Source organism: Alternaria conjuncta, assembly GCF_024043145.1.
Source record: "Alternaria conjuncta strain BMP 0040 chromosome Unknown scaffold_3, whole genome shotgun sequence".
NCBI classification, from domain to species: domain Eukaryota; kingdom Fungi; phylum Ascomycota; class Dothideomycetes; order Pleosporales; family Pleosporaceae; genus Alternaria; species Alternaria conjuncta.
In genome coordinates this window covers 1,980,466-1,997,877 of record NW_026250092.1, presented here as the reverse complement: position 1 = coordinate 1,997,877, position 17,412 = coordinate 1,980,466, and the positions used below count along the sequence as shown (strand labels likewise).

The 17,412-nt window shown below is 53.0% G+C and overlaps 5 protein-coding genes across 5 annotated transcripts; 3 read left to right on the top strand and 2 right to left on the bottom strand.

Moving 5' to 3' along the window:
• Nucleotides 1–319: 319 nt before the first annotated feature.
• On the top strand, nt 320–1,520 carry J4E85_002644 (uncharacterized protein; the record flags this gene model as incomplete). Its single annotated transcript, XM_051466922.1, has 3 exons — nt 320–667; nt 715–1,359; nt 1,410–1,520. The coding sequence occupies 3 exons, from the start codon at nt 320–322 to the stop codon at nt 1,518–1,520; spliced, it is 1,104 nt and encodes a 367-aa protein (XP_051329777.1).
• A 556-nt stretch (nt 1,521–2,076) lies between these two features.
• On the bottom strand, nt 2,077–2,659 carry J4E85_002643 (uncharacterized protein; the record flags this gene model as incomplete). Its single annotated transcript, XM_051466921.1, has 3 exons — nt 2,077–2,136; nt 2,193–2,482; nt 2,572–2,659. The coding sequence occupies 3 exons, from the start codon at nt 2,657–2,659 to the stop codon at nt 2,077–2,079; spliced, it is 438 nt and encodes a 145-aa protein (XP_051329776.1).
• A 2,414-nt stretch (nt 2,660–5,073) lies between these two features.
• Nucleotides 5,074–5,862, top strand: J4E85_002642 (uncharacterized protein; the record flags this gene model as incomplete). The annotated part of the gene is made up of 1 exon (XM_051466920.1): nt 5,074–5,862. The coding sequence occupies one exon, from the start codon at nt 5,074–5,076 to the stop codon at nt 5,860–5,862; it is 789 nt and encodes a 262-aa protein (XP_051329775.1).
• A 1,177-nt stretch (nt 5,863–7,039) lies between these two features.
• J4E85_002641 (uncharacterized protein) lies at nt 7,040–8,205 on the top strand (the record flags this gene model as incomplete). Its single annotated transcript, XM_051466919.1, has 2 exons — nt 7,040–7,294; nt 7,348–8,205. The coding sequence occupies 2 exons, from the start codon at nt 7,040–7,042 to the stop codon at nt 8,203–8,205; spliced, it is 1,113 nt and encodes a 370-aa protein (XP_051329774.1).
• Nucleotides 8,206–9,310: 1,105 nt separating this feature from the next.
• Nucleotides 9,311–12,501, bottom strand: J4E85_002640 (uncharacterized protein; the record flags this gene model as incomplete). Its single annotated transcript, XM_051466918.1, has 3 exons — nt 9,311–11,445; nt 11,495–12,374; nt 12,445–12,501. The coding sequence occupies 3 exons, from the start codon at nt 12,499–12,501 to the stop codon at nt 9,311–9,313; spliced, it is 3,072 nt and encodes a 1,023-aa protein (XP_051329773.1).
• Between the last annotated feature and the right edge of the window lie 4,911 nt (nt 12,502–17,412).

The window sequence follows — 17,412 nt, the reverse complement described above, 5'->3', positions numbered from 1 at the left end:
TTCCACGTAACAGTGTCGCAGAAGGGTCTGGAGTCTGGAGGTAGTCAGGCAGTACTTTGCGGGGTTAGGTAGTCAATGATTCCAAAAAGCAATCATGGTATCAACGGGCGGCACGTCCTGGGTACTAGAGATCTGATAAGCTCTAGCGTCACTAGGTCACATCACGTGACGACTTTAGAATTTCTGTTCGATATCGTCATGCTAGCGAACGCGACCCAACATCGCCCTCCAACCGTTTACTGCCATTTCCATCCCACCTTGTGCAAGCTCTCCCACACCGTAGGGAGTTTTTAGTTTGACCTCGGCACATATTTTCGCCATGGCCACTCCGCTGCAATTCAACCCAGCGCAGGAACAAGCTGTCGCCGACATCCTATCACGCCCTCGCGCCGCCAACACCGGTCCATTCGCACAATTCCTAAATGTATACGATGCGTTCCAAGAGCGGAGAGAGGCATTGGGCCTCAGCAACCCGGGCACAGTCGAGAACATTGCGAGAGAGGTCCAGCGCGATGTCTTCCTGAACAACTCCAGCTTCTCGGGCCTGCGCGCCGAGCTCACCAAGGCCTTCAGCGCCGCTCCTCTATTCCAGGTTGCGCACTCGCTGTCCATGGGATCGCAGGTCATGCCACCATACTCATACATGGTTCTCTACGGATCACCACGGGTTTGTCGCTCAGATCGTCGGCAGCCTTCTCAAGCTGACTTTTCAAGGTGTTCATGCAAGGAAACCTCGACAACGAGCTTGCTTTCTCCGGTCGCTTCAACTGGCGCTGGACGTCAGCATTCGTTTCCAAGGCCGCCGTCCAGCTCACATCACAAGGCAACATGGTGTCGCTCGAGAACGACTACACCGGCGCCGACTTCTCCGCTTCGCTGAAGGCTGTTAACCCCTCCATACTCGATGGCGGTATCACCGGCATGCTCATGGCCAGCTACCTCCAGGCCGTCACCCCCAAGCTCTCGCTCGGTATCGATGCTTTCTGGACCCGCCCCGCTATGGCATACCCACCAGAGCTGAACGTCTCGTATGCGGCACGCTACAGGGCTGTCGACTGGATGGCGTGCGGTCAGATCATTCCCGACCGTGGTGTATTGGAGGCTTCGTACTGGCGCAGGCTTACAGACAAGGTTGAGACTGGTATCAACTGCAACCTTGCATTCGCTGGAATTGGCCCCGGAGGACCCATGGCTGGACCACAGAAGGAGGGCAACGTCACAATCGGTGCCAAGTACGACTTCCGTCAATCGTCGTACAGGGCGCAGATCGACAACCAGGGCAAGGTCTCATGTTTGTTGGAGAAGATGATTGCGCCCCCAATCCGCGTAACTTTCTCAGGCGAAATCGACCACAAGAGCGTAAGTCTCGCCAATTCCCAGTCTGACAGCAAATACTGACAAACTTGTAGAACGCCGCCAAGCTTGGTCTGGCCGTTGCGATAGAAGCCGCCGACGAGGCCGTCATGGAACAGCAAGAACAACAGGGCGTCGCAATGTCAGCCGGCTCGATCCCCTTCTAAACGCCTCTCCACACACCCATGTATCGACTATAATACCATGACTCTTCTCTTTGCTGTATTACCACCTTTCTTGGAGCGAGCGTCGTCTGCAAACCCAGCGTCCCCGCTTTCCTGGTCTATCCCACTATCTGCGGAATGATCGCGGTACTGCATGCGCGCGGCTGGGGTGATTTATGAATGTAAAAGGCGTAACGTTGACATCTGATGGGATACGAGCTTTGGTAGACCGGGATCTCGCGAAGCATCTATGTCGCCAGACGTTTGCATGTCGACATGAGACGATGTATTTGTACATATAGTAGCATAGCCAGTGGGCACAAAAAATGAAATGTACAGAAACAACTGGGGTTTTTGCAAGATGAATATGTGACGCAATACATTATCGTGGAGTCGAGAAATATAGTACAGATCGTGACGGCGTAAAACTCTCGCCGCTGTATGTACAGGTTCAGCCCGTTCCATGCACCGTCATCCTAATAAAACAGATGTGAAGAGCCCAACGTTTTTAATATTTGAGTCGCTTCCAGTCGAAACACCGAATCGAAATTTTTGTCGTCTACAAAGCAGGCTTTGCGCCTGTTGGCTGTCCAGGTACGGGCGCTCCGGGAGCCATGAACTGTTAAAAGTTAGTAAGATGTTGCAAAGCGCTCATTGTAAAATAGCTTCACGTACCTCGTTTTGCGCCCTCTGTGCCTGCAACTCAGCCCTCTCCTGCTCGACAATCATCTGCTCCTCGCTGTACGCCAATGCCCATGGCACACCGAGCAGCAGCGCACTTGTGCTCACTACCCATAGAGTCTTGCCGCCCATGTTCAGACCGCTCTTGAACCATGAAGTGATTGTGTTGGCTTTTGAGGAGACGGATCGGCGTGTGCTGGCGGGGATCATGTCTTGTAGAGCGATGATGCGGTCGTAGAGGGTCTCGTCTGGTGTTACGGAGTGAATGGAGGATGTGTCTGACTCTGCAGTGGTACATTTAGTATTCGAATATGTGTGGTATGCTCACTTCTATGCGCCAGGCGCATCTAAGGAGCGGTTTGCGGTGTCGTACCAGAGTCGGTGTCCCACTCATCTTCGTCATGCGGGCCTTCCTGCTCGCGCACAAACTCCTCATCCATGACCTCTTCGAGCTTGACCATTTTGGCGGTTGTTCGGGTGTGCGATTGGTGTGGTTAGGGTATAGGGCGTTAGCGACAGATGCACGGCGGGATAGGTTGGTGGTGTTGGGCCTCGAGCTGCTGGTGACGATGGTTGCCCTACTATCAAAAAGTTAGCACAATCTGTGATGACATAAGGGCCACTAGCGCCGCCGCACGTGCTTTGGGCAGACCTTGGAACATTACACCTGCAATTGCTCTCAACCACGCCTAAACCCCTTTCACGCATTCTCCCACCTCGTTCGTTTCTTTTAGCACGGAAATCTGGTCGTTGTGTTCACTTTGTGAATACAACTCGAGCGACAGCCATGACGAGGCTGGGGACTGAGAGCGCCAACGCTTCATTATCACCGACCCATCGCCGCTGGCTGTGGAATGATCGACTGTGTCTTGAAAACCTCAAATCATGAAGCTACCTTCCGTAATGAGCGTCCTGTATCGTCTTTGAATTGGTGAACAAAGCGCAACTACTGGCTACCGAGGACCCCTGTTGACCCTGGACCATGGTACGCGTAGATATTACCCCTCCGAGGGTCTTCTATTACCTATCGACTGACGTCCTACCACAATGTTGTCTAAGAGTCAAAGCTATGTGTCTTTCCGTCGTCGTTGTCGTAAGCGACAACAAAATCAGCATCTACAATGCCCACGCCAGACGCCCATCGCATGACAGCAAGGACGCCCACCATGCCCGACTTCTTATCCAGATTCTTGACAGAGTACAAGAACAACTGCTGGCCCCCAACAATGAAGCGCAGAAAGAAGGCCAACCAGCTCGCAGAGTCTATCGAGATTCGGAACGCCAGTACCTCTCACATATATCGCTTGCCCCCTGAACTCGTACTCGATATTGCAGGACGGTTGCAACCTAGCGATAAGCACTGCCTGCGACTCGCGTGTCGCCGATACGCCTTGCTCTTGCACGACGTGCAAAATGTTGACATGGGGGTACATGAACGGGAGGTGTTGAAGGAAAGACTTGTGAGGGACGTTGAAAACGAACGATACTTCAAGCTGGCCGAAGAAGAAAGACAAGCCGAGCTCCTCTGCTCAGCCTGTCACGCAACTCATCCGAAGCGGATGTTCACTGCAGCGGAAATGCTGCGATCCCCTCACATACGAAGATGCCATGGTGCAAATCTTGCTTTTCGTATCTGTTCTCACTATTATCTCACGTACGACCAGCTGAAATCACGCATGTCGGATTGGAGATTCGAACAAAGTTGGTATTGTTGCACTCGATTACAGAATCTTGCAGACGACACCTGGAGGGTTAGTGGTCACCCATCATGGACCATTATTGCCGGCACTGGCGACATGAGCATAATCGATATCCAACAGCACTTGAAGCAACTAGCTCAGCCCCTGTGTCCACATCTCCGCACGGATGGCATCTATGTCCAGCAAAGTCTACAGAAAAAGGACCGGCGACTTCAACAGATTCCGTACAAGGAGTCGAGACTCCCTGCGCACACGGTGTACACCAGTTTCATAAGATGCTTCGTAGAGAACTGCGAAACTACCCTTATGGTTTGTTCTCATGAGAGAATTATCTCGACATAGTAAGTCTCTCTGTGCGAACTGCATGTGAGGCCTACGCTGATTTCGTACATCTACGTTTAGTCTTACCCGTAACCTTGGCAGTCTATCGGTCCCATCCGATCCCCGGTGGTGCGCTCAACTCGAAGACCGAACAATCTAGACGAAGCACTGTAACCTAAGAAATTGCGGCTTTCAAGGTTGATGTCAATCAAAGGGCGCTACATGGTCATGGAATCGAGGATGGACCAGACGCGGCACGCGCCCCACACCTGTAGGGTTACACAAAACCAAGTGTGAGGTGACGCCAAGAGTCTCACGAAATACGATCACACCTGGCGACAACGAACTTCGACCTTCACCGGAGGTTCACCCTGTTGTACATAGCAGCACCAAAGCCATCGCCTGCTCGCTGCCCTGTCGATTCCCCGGGCTTGTTGGTCACCATCAATCTACTTTCAATACTCTGTAAACCCTCTGCGCTTCACAGACAGCTCATCGTCGGCCCGCTTGCGGTCATAAGCCGGCGACAGATTGCTAAACAGCGGCTCATCGCGCGAACAACCACAATTAGAACCTACTGATAGTCTCAACAAAAGTTCGCTTCTTTGCGGCGCACCGTCATGATTCCCAATCCTCTCATAGTACTGTCAAATCTGCTGAAGGATGGCATCAATCCTGGGGACGATCCCGATGGCTACGGTGAAGGGCTAACGATAAGCGAGCAATCGTCTGCAGGTCCGAGAGCGCCACAGGCCGCTTCACACCGGAGTAGATCCGAGATCGACCAATCACCTATATAAACAGCTATCTAACCACTTAGTCCTCGCGAGTAACACCCTAGTCTAGCATCAACAATGGGTAACCAACCCTCCGTTCCTCAGCCAGGCACAAAGTTCCAAGTAATCGGCGCTGGCCTCTCACGCACCGGAACTTCATCCTTCAGCGAAGCATTGCGCATCTTACTCAATGGGCCTGTCTACCACGGTGGTACGCAGGCTACTCTGGGCGCCGAGAAAGAGATCAAACCGTTGATCAGGATACTTGATCACTCACCACCGAAGTCGCCCTCCGAGAAACAGCTTGTCCACGATCTACTGAAGGAGCGCTTGGACGGCTATGCGGCAGCCAACGACATGCCATTCAACGGGCTGGTAGAAGAGCTAGTCGAAGTTTATCCAGATGCGCTGGTCATATGCACGACTCGGGATCCAGATGCGTGGGTGAAGAGCATAGGAACCATAACAAACGCAACGACAAAGTGGTTTCTGCGTTTTGTACTCTTTCCTCTCCCAGGAATGCGCCACTTTGTCGACTTTACCAACGGCCTAGGGAAGCAATGGGTCGAGTTGTATGGAAAGCATGACGGGGTCTCCACCCGAGACTATGAGGCGCACATCGTTTACTTGAAGAGGGTTGTGCCTGAGGAAAGACTGTTCTTTTTCGATGTCAGAGAGGGTTGGGAGCCGTTGTGTAAGGCGCTGGGGAAGGATGTCCCGAAGGATATTCCCTTCCCGAGAATCAACGACGGAGAAGCCATCGACAGATTAGCCAAGAAGATGATCAACAAGGGGTTGATGAGATGGCTAATTATTTCTGCTATGGTGGGAGCAGCGATTGTTCCTTACTACTTGTTGAAGCGGTAGAAAGACTCGGTGTTCTGACGCTCTTGTCATTTTCACAGCAAGTCTTTGGCCTATCGTCCACGTAGCAGGGTTGGCATGGTGAGCAGGAATTTCGACTATGCTAGACCCGAAGATCTTTCTAAATCTCATACAGAAAAGCTATCGTCCTTGTTGAAGGCTGAATGGTGCTGAGAGAGGGTCTGTCCGGGGCGGATCTTCGTATAAACGCGCTGCGCGTCCGCCTGTAGGTTTACTGCGGATTGGTCTCCGTCAAGATTAGCCTACCTGCCACACGCGCAAATGATGCAATCTTCCTCCTACACCGGTGTACTAGTGCGCGCTGGGGCTTCGTGCATGGATGACTCGGCATACATACTAACTCGTAGCACGGGCGGCCTTGATTGCATGCGCGTCTGTGTCATGGATTGGTCTTCGGGAGATCTCCAACAGGGATGGCATTCCCGTCGCATTCATCCTGTCACCAACTCAGGTGAAAATACCACGATGGCGCAATAACAATCCGTTGCAGGGTCATTCAGCATGCGTCACTCAAAGTTCCGAAACGAATTATTGTGGCACCTACCTAGGTAGTGATGCAACTCTACCGAAAGCGTCAAAACGCCACGAGATGTTAGCTGCTCTTGGCGCGTCGGGTATTTTATGATATCAGATCGGCAGAATTCCTTGTGGCGCTCCCCTTCATCACACTCCACTGCGCCTCCAGGATTTGCTATGCTGCCTCTCCAACCTCCCGATATCAACCTCATACTCCCCACATATTGATCCACATCACAGTATCGGAATGTTTGGCGGTCATTCCTGCCGATGTCACAGATGACAACAACAGACGAAGAAGAACACTGACGCAACGCTGATGATGTATTCAAGATCTATTCGCCTTCCGGTACAGTGACCCTTAGCTGCTGATATGCTTCTATCTTGATTGGCTCGCCCGAAAGCTACACCTCCTGGTAGCATTCCATCATACACTACGGACTACCTAACGGCAAACTCAAACCTCTGACAACCAAACAATTTGCTCCAGCACGGTCCGAAAGGGTAATGTAGCTATGTACCTACACAAACATATAAGGCTCTCGCTTGACCGTCCGTAGCACCAAGTAAACGACAAACAAGTCGTAGCGAACAGTTCATCCATCCTCAAGTTCAAGTCAAAGCTATACATCAAGATATCAAGATGCTAGCAAAGCGCATTCTCCCAGTCGCTTTGCTTTCCATCCTCGCAGCGTCTTCTCCGGTCGCAGTCGAACGAGACACCAAGGACTCTGCCCCTCTCCTGACTGCCATTTCAAACGACCCAGACCTTTCCGTCTTCTACAGCCTCATCAAGAGCACGGGTGGTAGCAGCGGCAATCCTGGTCCTCAATTTGAAGAGCGATTCAACAATCTCACTGATGGACGCAAATACACAGCATTCGCACCCGTCAACTCGGTAAGCAATGATACCGAATGCTGCCTTGCCTTCTGGATTGCTGACCTGCACAGGCTTTCAAGAATCTACCCCAAGAACTAAGCACAACTTTGACGGCACCGGCGTCGTATCCACTACTCGAGTTTATCCTGCGAAGCCACATCGCACAAGGATCGATCACTACGGAAGAAGTCAAGACTTCGGGTAAATCTGTCACAGCCATCGAAGGCACACCTCTTTCGTTCAGCTCGGCGGGAGAGACCGTCTCAGTCAACAAGCAAGCCAACCTAGTTTCCGAGTCGAGAACCGAGGTCGGAAACGGAGCCATCTTCAAAATCACATCAGTCCTCGATTCCTTCGCTGGACTCTACGGGGCTGACAGTCTCAACAACACTACATCTACCGCATACCCAGCGTCTCAGAACGAAGGCTCCATTGCATCAGCCCTAGCTTCCCAGAAAGACCTATCGACATACGTCGAGCTCTTGAACGCGACATCTCCAGATTTCGTCTACCTCCTCGACGCATCTCTCGGCCAAGGCAAGAACCTCTCCATCTTCGCGCCGAGCAACGCCGCACTCGCGGCTCTCGGACAAAGCGCAAAGGCTCTTCAGCCCAGCAACAACGCACTGTCTTCCTACCTGCTCAAGTACCCATTCATCGACACGACATCGACCGGCCAGGAGAAGTCCATCGTCGGATTCCCCGCGACCGTCCGAAGGGACAGCAAGGGCGCTATCACGAGCGTCAACAACGCTGCTGTGAAGAGCGAAGCTTACTGCGTCCCCGGCGCATGCGTTTACACTGTGGATAAGTGGCTAGACCCCATCTTCGGGGCTCTCAGTTCCGGAAACTCTTCGTCGGCGTCATCTTCAGGAGGGCCGGACCTTGTTGAACACAGCGGTAGCAGCTCTTTCACGCATTGCTGCTAGTTTGTTTAATGCTATTATGATGTATGATTAGAGCAAGCTTGGGATGTCTGTTTCTCAACGGATATGGGCAGCATCGTAGAGATTCAACTCTCTACGAACTATCTATATGGATTGTAGTATATAAGCGTTCTAGGTATACAGAAATCGACTTCTTTCACGTGTGTCATCATACCTGTATCAATTGTAACGTCGCATCCCCCCACCTTTCAGTATATAAGCCATCCTTACTCTTCGGGCCATACCGTTCGGAACGCTACCTCCCGAGTACGACGTCTGCAGAGTTGGGAAGCAACACGGACGTCCGTTCATCTCGACGGGAGTAAACTGCCGTCGTTTGTGTATTGCCCCGGCTTCATCGACGTCACGATACTTGCTCGGTCGAATCAATCGATCGAAACTACCCTTAATCTATTTGTAACTGACCCCAGGCACGTACATCTGGCACTTAGCAGCCGGACAACGAACAAAGTGCCGAAGTCCACTCGAGGGCTTCATCTGGCTACAAGAAGACAAGAAGGAGGATCATGCACCGGTGTCATCGCTTCATTTGAGATACCCAGTGGTCCCTTAAGTGGTTCTGGTATTTCGCACACTTCACTGGGTCTTCTCGCACTGTTTCAGCTCCATCGTGTAGTTACATCATTGCGCGCAGTCTCCCTGGAAGCATCTATCAAGTTCCAGGAGGTATCTGTATGAGACACGCCAAAGTGCACTTTCGGCCATGGCAACATTGACGCGTGGCACAATCTTCAAACTGTACATCATCGGCACCAAATAGATTGTACCAAGACCGAACACACAAAAGCAATCAAGACCTAGACACAAGATGCATATTTCGCAGTTAAAAGATCAACGTCTGAAACGCCGAACAAAGTCGATTGCACAGTTACTATCAAGTGTATGGGTTATACACTATGTATGCGAGCCTAACAAAAAGACAAATGCTACTACAAAGAAAGGAAGGCTCGTAAGCCAGATCAACCCATACATCAGGCATATCCATGCCGTGTAGATATCCGTATAAACGCCATGAGATGTGAATATTGCCACCTCGTTCAATCCCAAACGCCAATCCCATGGCATGGGAAGTCATAGATACAAACCCTCAGTCATCCTTGACGCTCGCACTAGCGTACCCATCATCCACGTCTGCGTCATCCTTCTTCTTGCTCTCGGTCAGTCCAACTAGCATCTTGCTCGCGTCGAGACAACTGCTTATGATCCTGCTCCGAACCTTGTTGGTCAGCCCACTTCTTCTGCCTGTTTCGTGACCGATCCACATGCGAAGGGAACTCGCAGTCCTCTCTAGACCGCAGCTAGTTTCCTTCTTCAGCGTATCGTCTGCCATGAATTGCGTGAGAACCTTGTGAGCAGCAACGAAGCTGAGGAGTGTGGTAGTGCATTCGGGGAGGTAGGTGTTGTTGATAACGAAGATGGCGCGGCGGCGGGCTTCGGGATTCGAAGAAGCGGCCAGCGAGAGGCATTTGGCCAAAGTGAGGCCCTTCCGCACATCGACTGCAACGAAGCCGTTACCGACGACATTGATGAACCCGGCATCGGCAGGCTTGGGTGACGATGGAAGGGCTTCAAGTGCTGCTGCGATGCGAGTGTTTCGGTCTTCGTCGAGTACAACAGCTTGAGCAACTAGCGCACGTAGCTGAGCCTGTGAGTTCGGTGGGGCAGCGCGGAGAGCGAGTGCTAGATCCGAGACGATATTGTCCTTGGATGAGCTGTTCTTTGCACCAAGTGTGGCTGCGAGTCCCTTGTTCAGAACAAGGCTAGAGTACCAGGCCGCAAGCGCATCCAATGGAGAGCAGATGGCAAAGTCCTCGACAACAGCGTCCATGGAGGTGTCTACAGTTGTCTGTTCTGCGCTAGGCCTGTTCCAAGCCAGGTTGTATGCGCGCTGCACAACTGCAGGAACAAGTACCTCATCGCATTCCCTCTCGATGAGTGCTGCCAGATGTTCTGGCAATGGCACAGCTCCATTGTTCTGCTTCGACGTGTTGATGGCGATGCGGTGCTCGCTCCGTGCCGTGTTCCAGTAGCTTCGGGCCAGTTTCGCACTCAGCTCGTTGAGCATCCACCACGAGCCATGACCTGCGTTCCCAAGCTCCCAGAGCACAATCCGAATATGCATAGCCTTGAGCATGAGTCTCGCGGGCGTATCGGGCAAGGTACCGGAAGCGATCAAAGTAAGCACCAGACGGCTCGTGCTGATCTCAGCGTCACCGCCCGTGAGCTGGGCATCCAATGCGATCTCCCAAGCTTTGACACGAGCGGCTTCTTGTTCCTTGGTAATACCGGTGAGATAGGCGTATCCTTCCCATCCAATGAGCCTTCGCATGCTGAGCTTGAGGGTCTTGAGGCCCAGAGCAGCGAGCTCGAGGATGAAGTTGTGTTGAGGAACCCAGACGGTTTGGATTGCAGTGAGCCATGCCTTTCGACGTACTTCGACTGGAGAAGCCAGTGACGGCGCGGGTGTCAACAAAACTGCGGGAGGCGATTTTCTCTTTGGTTTGGATTTGAAGTCGAGCAGCGGCGCAACGAGGTAGAAGAAGGCGGCGAATACCAACAGAAGCTTGGCCAGAGGGATTTGAGCTGTGGAGACACCCAGGGAGACGCGAGGAGCAAGAATGCCGACAAGATTGACGGGCAGGGCGAATAGACCGCGTCCGGCTGGCTCTTCTTGTGACTGCTCGCGCTCTGCAAGCCCTTCCAGTATCATGAGACCAGCAAGAGATCCGACCATGAGCTTGCCCATCATAGCACCGTTGCGTCGTCCGTTGACCATAGGCGCGCCCACTGCTGGGCGACCGCCATAGCCTGGAGGGTATGCATGTGCATAGTGCTGTTGCGGCGGGATGCCGCGCTGGAGGGCGCTGATGTTCTCTGGGACTGGTATCATTCCTTGCGGTGGTCCTGACATGGGCATACTGTGTGTCGGCGTGAAAGGATCTTTGTGGAATCTTGAGCCATCTGGCGTGCTGACAGTGCCGTGTAGTGTTATGGGACCCGAAATGGCCATCTTTTCGTAGCTCTCGACCCTGCCTTTCATAGTGTTGAGCTCATCTTGTAGGCGTTTGTTGCGCTTCTCAAGATGTCGGATGTACTCAGTGGCTTTGGAAAGGACGGTCGCTTTGTTGAGCTTGTGTGCGGGCGTGAGGCCTTCAAGGTCCTCAGGGTCGTCGTCTTCTTCCGTACCGTTCGGCCGCGACATGACGCGAAGACTTGGGACACCTTGGATGTCGATCAGCTAATGTCAATTGCGCATGGAAAAGTGACTTACTATCGCGAAGAGCAGCAATCTTGTCGTTGAGGTTCGTCCGATAGCGCTTCTCGATCATGTTGTGGGCGGTCTTCTTGGGCGGGCCGCCCTTCTTGCTCGACGGGGCATCGTCGTCGAGCTCCTCCGAGTCGGCCAATGACTTTCTCTTGCGTGTATTGTTTGTCGCAGGCTCTGGTGATGAATGCGACGAGGTCGAGCTGGCTCGTCCGTTGGTCAGCGAGGTGGGACTGTGGTGGAGGCTGGGCGTGGAGGCGGGCGGTGCGACAAAGCCAGTTTGGTCGAACTGCGTAGGGGAGAAGAGGGTGTTTTCAGCCAGCTGCTGTTGCTGCTGCTGCCATTGCTGGGACGTGTAGTAGGCGTGCTGCTGCTGCATCTCCGCCGTCAGTGGAGAGCTCAGGTCAGCGCTGTTGAAGTCAAAGGCCGGCGGCATGTCAGCGCCCTGGCCAAAGGTAAAGGGCACGCCATGCGATTGCGCGAACATGGGGGCGGTAGTCGGCACGGTGTTGGACTGCAGCGATTGGGACTGTTGGTGAGGAAGGAGATGGGGCGGAGAAGTTTGCTGATCCGGGCTGAGATATGCGGCAGGCCCCTGCGGATTCGCGGGCTTGGGGTCGACGTTCTGGGAGTTCTGAGACGCTTGGGCGGGATCGTACTGCATCCATTCGTTCCAGTTGGTCATGTCGTCAGCGGGCGCGGTGAGGGGCATGTCGTCGCCGGCGGTGGTGAGCCACGGTCCGCGCATGTTGGCGAAGGGGAAGTCGCTGGACAGCATGGGATCCTCCATCTGGGGCGTGGGTCGCTTGGCCTCGGGAGCCGACGGGTGGATGGGCGGGGGACTTAGAGGCAGGCGGAAGTCGTCAAACACACAGTAGGGGCCGACCTGGATGGTGCAAGGCCATGTTAGCAGAGACTCGAGACATGCAAAAGTGCAAAAGCATAGCGTCACGCACGGCGATTCGCTCCAGCTCCAGCCCATCGTCGGGGCTGCCGTACGGGTCAGAAGCCATTAGGACGGCGTCGGGCTGCTAGCTGCGACAGGAGCGACGGCGACGACTGCGACGACGGCGACAGACGGCGAACAAGAGGGACAGTGTATACAAAGTACGGGTCTGGTAGAGAAAGAGAGGGCTCCGCCTTAGGCTTACCAGCTACTACATGCACATGGAAATCATGCCATTCCTTCGCGGGCTCACGACGCGACTGCGGGCGGCAGATCGGACGGGCTGCCTCTGCCTCAGTGTGCGCCGGGATTTGCTGCACTACCGTCAAAGCGAATGGCCTGCAGGAAGCGTGCGACGGGGCCGGGGCTGTGATTGTTTGCGCGTGTCGATGGGTGTTGGGGTGGTTCGACAAGTCGTATGATCTTGCTCGAGTCGACGGGGGCTAGCCGCAAGCCTCACCGAACAGGCAAGGTCTGGAGATCGCGGTACTGTCTTCCGTGCAACCACGCGCTGCCTGGGTCGTGTCGCGTCGCTCGCCGATTATCGTGTGCGCCAGAAGGGGACGCGGGATGTTCGCGAAAAGAACTTTTGTGTGAGTGAGGTTTGCAGCTCAGGCTCAATCGTGGACCGTCGTGAGGCGGGTTGGGTTGCGCAACCACGAACCCCTGTCCCAGCCGCATGACTCCTGCTGCACCTCATCAAAGTTTCCGCCCTCGCTAATTGCCTCTTGCATCTCAGCTGTCGTCGGAGGAATCTGGTGCCGTCGAAGATTTGGTTCCATCGGATTGTTGTGACATGTGGCAGATCTGAGATGACAGATGGGCCCTGGACGATCTCCCGCTTCTGTGGCGCGTCCTGTCTCCGCCATGCACTACCGTACCGTGGTAGTAGCGCCAACGGACAGCTGCAGTATCTAGATCGTCAACCCTCGCTACCGCAGGCCAACTTCATGAGCGCACACATTCGACTGTGATTCTGGAACAATTCTCCCTGCGAGCCAAAGCCACAACCCAGACATGCCCTCGTTCCAAGTAGTAGTCGTAGTAGTATCTTTCCCAGCGTACCCAAGTGGCGAAACAGTGAGCTGGCCTGATATCCCCTCCGTATATCTCGAAGAGGTACAATGTGAGGAGTAGCCCCATCTCCTCCATTAGATTTGGCCGCGCATGCAAGAGGTTCTTTTTTAGTCGAGCTTGATGCATGCGCTCGCTTCCTGTTCACAATTAGCACTACTACCTCTGCGTCTGTTTCTGATTACTGAAATTCCACCTTTTTGCCTCCTGAGAAACTTCAAACGGAATTTATTGAGGTAAAAATAAGATCATCCATCAATATGGCCATATCAAGATGATCAAGATCATAATGTGTGTGCGTCTATGTCCACCAGGTGTCTGTTTAGGGGGTTTAGCTTGTAATCAATGAGTGTGTTCAGTGTGGTAGCGAAGGCAGCTGAACCATGAGCGCGAGTCCCGTCTATCTCCATCCCGAACCGACCTCGGTATCCGAGTGTGCATGCCATGCTTTTTCTACTTCGACGGAAATGTGGTTGGGGTATTTTGGATGTGGTCTTCGCTACCATTTTGCGATCAGTATGTGCGGAGAATGGGTTATGATAAGTGCCCATAGTCGTGACGATCAACGGTGTGCGCTGTCAAGACAAGTCTTCCAAGGTTGCAAAATCAAATTTGTGCATGTTGGTGTGCCACAAATCTTCACTCAGACCCTTTCCAAAGGACAAGAGATGCAAGTTTCCAGCAAGAGATCCCATTGACGCAAACACGACAGAGATGAACATCTAAAAGAATGACATCTCGACCCGTGATCGCAGCGTCTATGATCACGGAGTGGTTCTTACAGATAGGGAATACAGGCATGCATTTTTCGGATCAGTGCCTTTACAGCCCTGTGTTAGTGAGTTTCCATGAGACCTTAACAAAGGCCGGTCAAGGTGATTGTGCATCAAGGGAACTTCTCAAGATCGAATTGTCCGAGTCAAAGCAGACAGCATGAATCATGAGCTGTGATACTTGAAGTACTTGTCAGTTTGATATGCTCAGTTGGTGACAGATGATGTTCGACGTATGCACCGCGTATTGTGCGCTGCATTAGTGACTTATACCTATCATGCCGTCCTTCTACCTCATAGGCAAATGCGCAAGTGAGGATAACGTGTTCTGCTTTCAGCGAATTCTTCACGTCGCCAGATGGTAACGGGGTATTCGGTGTCCCTATGAAAGTCATCGTGGTAATGATTACATCAGTTCAGCGATAGTGACAAATGGCCCGTTGTGCTACACCAAACTCACATTCACTCGCCTCGTTTTCTCAACCAGGTCGACCAGTATCTTGCTTGCCAAGACATGTACCCAGACATAAGCAAGGCTGCAAGAGCAATCGACTTCCCCGACAAGCCTAGATGACTCATCTGGAATACTTGCTCACGTGGGAAGTGAAGCAGCTTAGAGCTCACGATCTGCAGTACCCTGTATTTTCATGCCGATGTGAACTCAATCGAGCACTACTCACGTGGGGATCTCAGGAGAAGCGGCCGGGAACTCCCTCTGTCCTGCCAATATTGCCTAGCTTCAAGATTGGTAGGCAGTACTGCGCTGGTAGTAAAACATCTAGAGCTCCGGGTCACTCGTGTGCCGAGCATGCAAGAAATGATCTGCCATTAGCAGTAACAGCATGCCAAAGTGAAGCAAATTATCCACTGTCGCAATATCGATATGCCACGTCCTCACAAAAAGCACTGTCGTAAACTCACCGCCCGTACCTGACTGTCGATCAATACGGGTGGGGAACACGACAATTGACACCCTAGAATGCGACCCTGTCACTTTGACGATTCTAGAACCCACAGCCACAGCTCAACGTATGTGCATGCGACGAAAAGCAACGTGAGCGGCAGGTTTTGTCGGATGTTAATCCGGTATGTAGTAGCGGTCCCAGGCAAACGGAAAGTTTGAAGGTCGGAGCGGAGTTCGCAGGCGCCCACGGTACGTCTTAGTGACGGAGATAGACGTCAAGAGGCATGGCGTACCTGTTTTTTCATCTCATGCTGAACTATCGAGTGTTGTGCCTCGGCCTGGTGGCTTGTTGAATGGATACCCGGAGGATAGACATCTTTCCCCTCGTGATGGGCTGCCACTTCTCATTAGTAGCGACGGCCCATCCAGTATTCCGGTAGACATCCAGGCTGCTGATCAGTATCTCCGCCATTTCTCTTTGGGCAGAAGTCCACTTTGAGTGTTGCAACAGGGACTAATGGGGCCGCATTTGGCCGTCCATCTTCGGCCTGATGCGTCGGTGACCGCATATCCACAACATCAAGGAGACGAGCGGGTTTGTCTAGGTATGTAGCCTCGACCTAGCGTATCGCGGAGGCTTACCTACCCGGCTATAGCGGGTGTAGTGTGGGATCGACGCGTTTTCGCTAGCCCTTAGACAACCTCGCAGTCCACCGTGTTCATCACGTGTAAGTGGCAGAGGCTAGCCAGCCTTCTAATGCAGGGCAACCCGAAACGCCCTAATAGCGTCTGGAGGTTTGCAGCGCCACGTCGTACGAGAGTCCACTCAGTAGGCGATTTTCGTAAAAAGCAAAGCCGGCGCGAAGGTCAATGGAGTATGGCCGCAAGCGCCTCGAACCCGAAAGGAATATTCTTCAATGCGCTGGCGACGTGGCTTCCACCGTGACTATGTCGTTAGTATACTCGAAGCTCAGGTGTTCCTACACCGGTGAAGAGAAGGGCAGCCAACTCGAGACACTAGCCCTCCACACATGCGATGTCATACCTATCGCATCTGATGGCGATGGCGTCGACATGATCCCGTTGTTTGCCGAGGCGCCCTCATGGCGCGAACTCGTCTGAGCTTGGCATATGTAGTCAGAAACTCTATCCAACTTAGTGATCTTGTGCCGCTTTAACGAGCGCTTATCTGACTGCGCGTAAATTGGCTATTGCCTCTCGTAGCGTAACGTGCCGAAAAGAGCGTTTCGTGACAAGCGTAGCGCTGCCTTCTAAACGTTAAATGCCAACTTGGGGCAGAGGCGGCTCTGCACGAGGTGAGCTGTCGGTTTATGCTGATTTGCTCCTGTGCCGTCTTTCCCACGGAATAGTGGCAGCTAACATTGTCGAAAGCGGCGAATGATCTGTGGTGGAGCTGCCGCCGCGTGCCGACGCGGGAGGATCCAGAGATCTACGTCTCGCATTCGCATTCCAGTATCCGGGAATTCACCAGGTGAAGCGACAGGGTAATCTCGCATGAAGTGAGGCGTCGGGACCTTACCGTGGAAAGCTCGCCCTTGAAGTGGCAGTTCACCAATGACAGTCAAACTGTGTTTGGCGGGCAAGGGCGTGCGTGGGTTTGATCTTACAGTCCAGCCCGATCTCTGACTGCCGGAGGTGCAGATCGATGTCGTCATAGATCTGGCAGAACGAGCTGCTCGCATGCGAACGCAAGATCATCTGAAATGCGCAACCATGGCTTCCATGTCTGCGTTTCGCATGCTAGACCCTGTTGCCATTTAGAGATCTAGAGCCAAGCCGCGATTCTCATGATAGCCGGTACACCAGAGCCACACCGTTGGACTGCTAGCAGCTGCAGTAGAGGTGTGCTACTTTGCTGTACATACAATGTCCACCTGTTCCGATTAGTCGAACTCCGCAGAATGATTACCTGAATCGGTCCTTCTCTTCGCAGATCCAGTTACTCCACACGAGGATTTTCTTCACGATGCGCACCTAGTAAACTAGTCGCGTTGTAGAGTGCATCTGAGTGCGGCGGCAGTTGGCCAGCAAGATATCGTGAAAAGTCCCGAGCCGACTCTTGTCGCATTCCATTGGCGCCTGCTATGTCCTTTGTGAAGACTGCGGGCGGCTGCGAAAAAAACAACTTAGCGAGATCCTGGTAAGAATGCAGCCTGGTGGTGTCAGGCTTACCACAAGATATGTTGCTTTCCTGTTTGGCATGCAT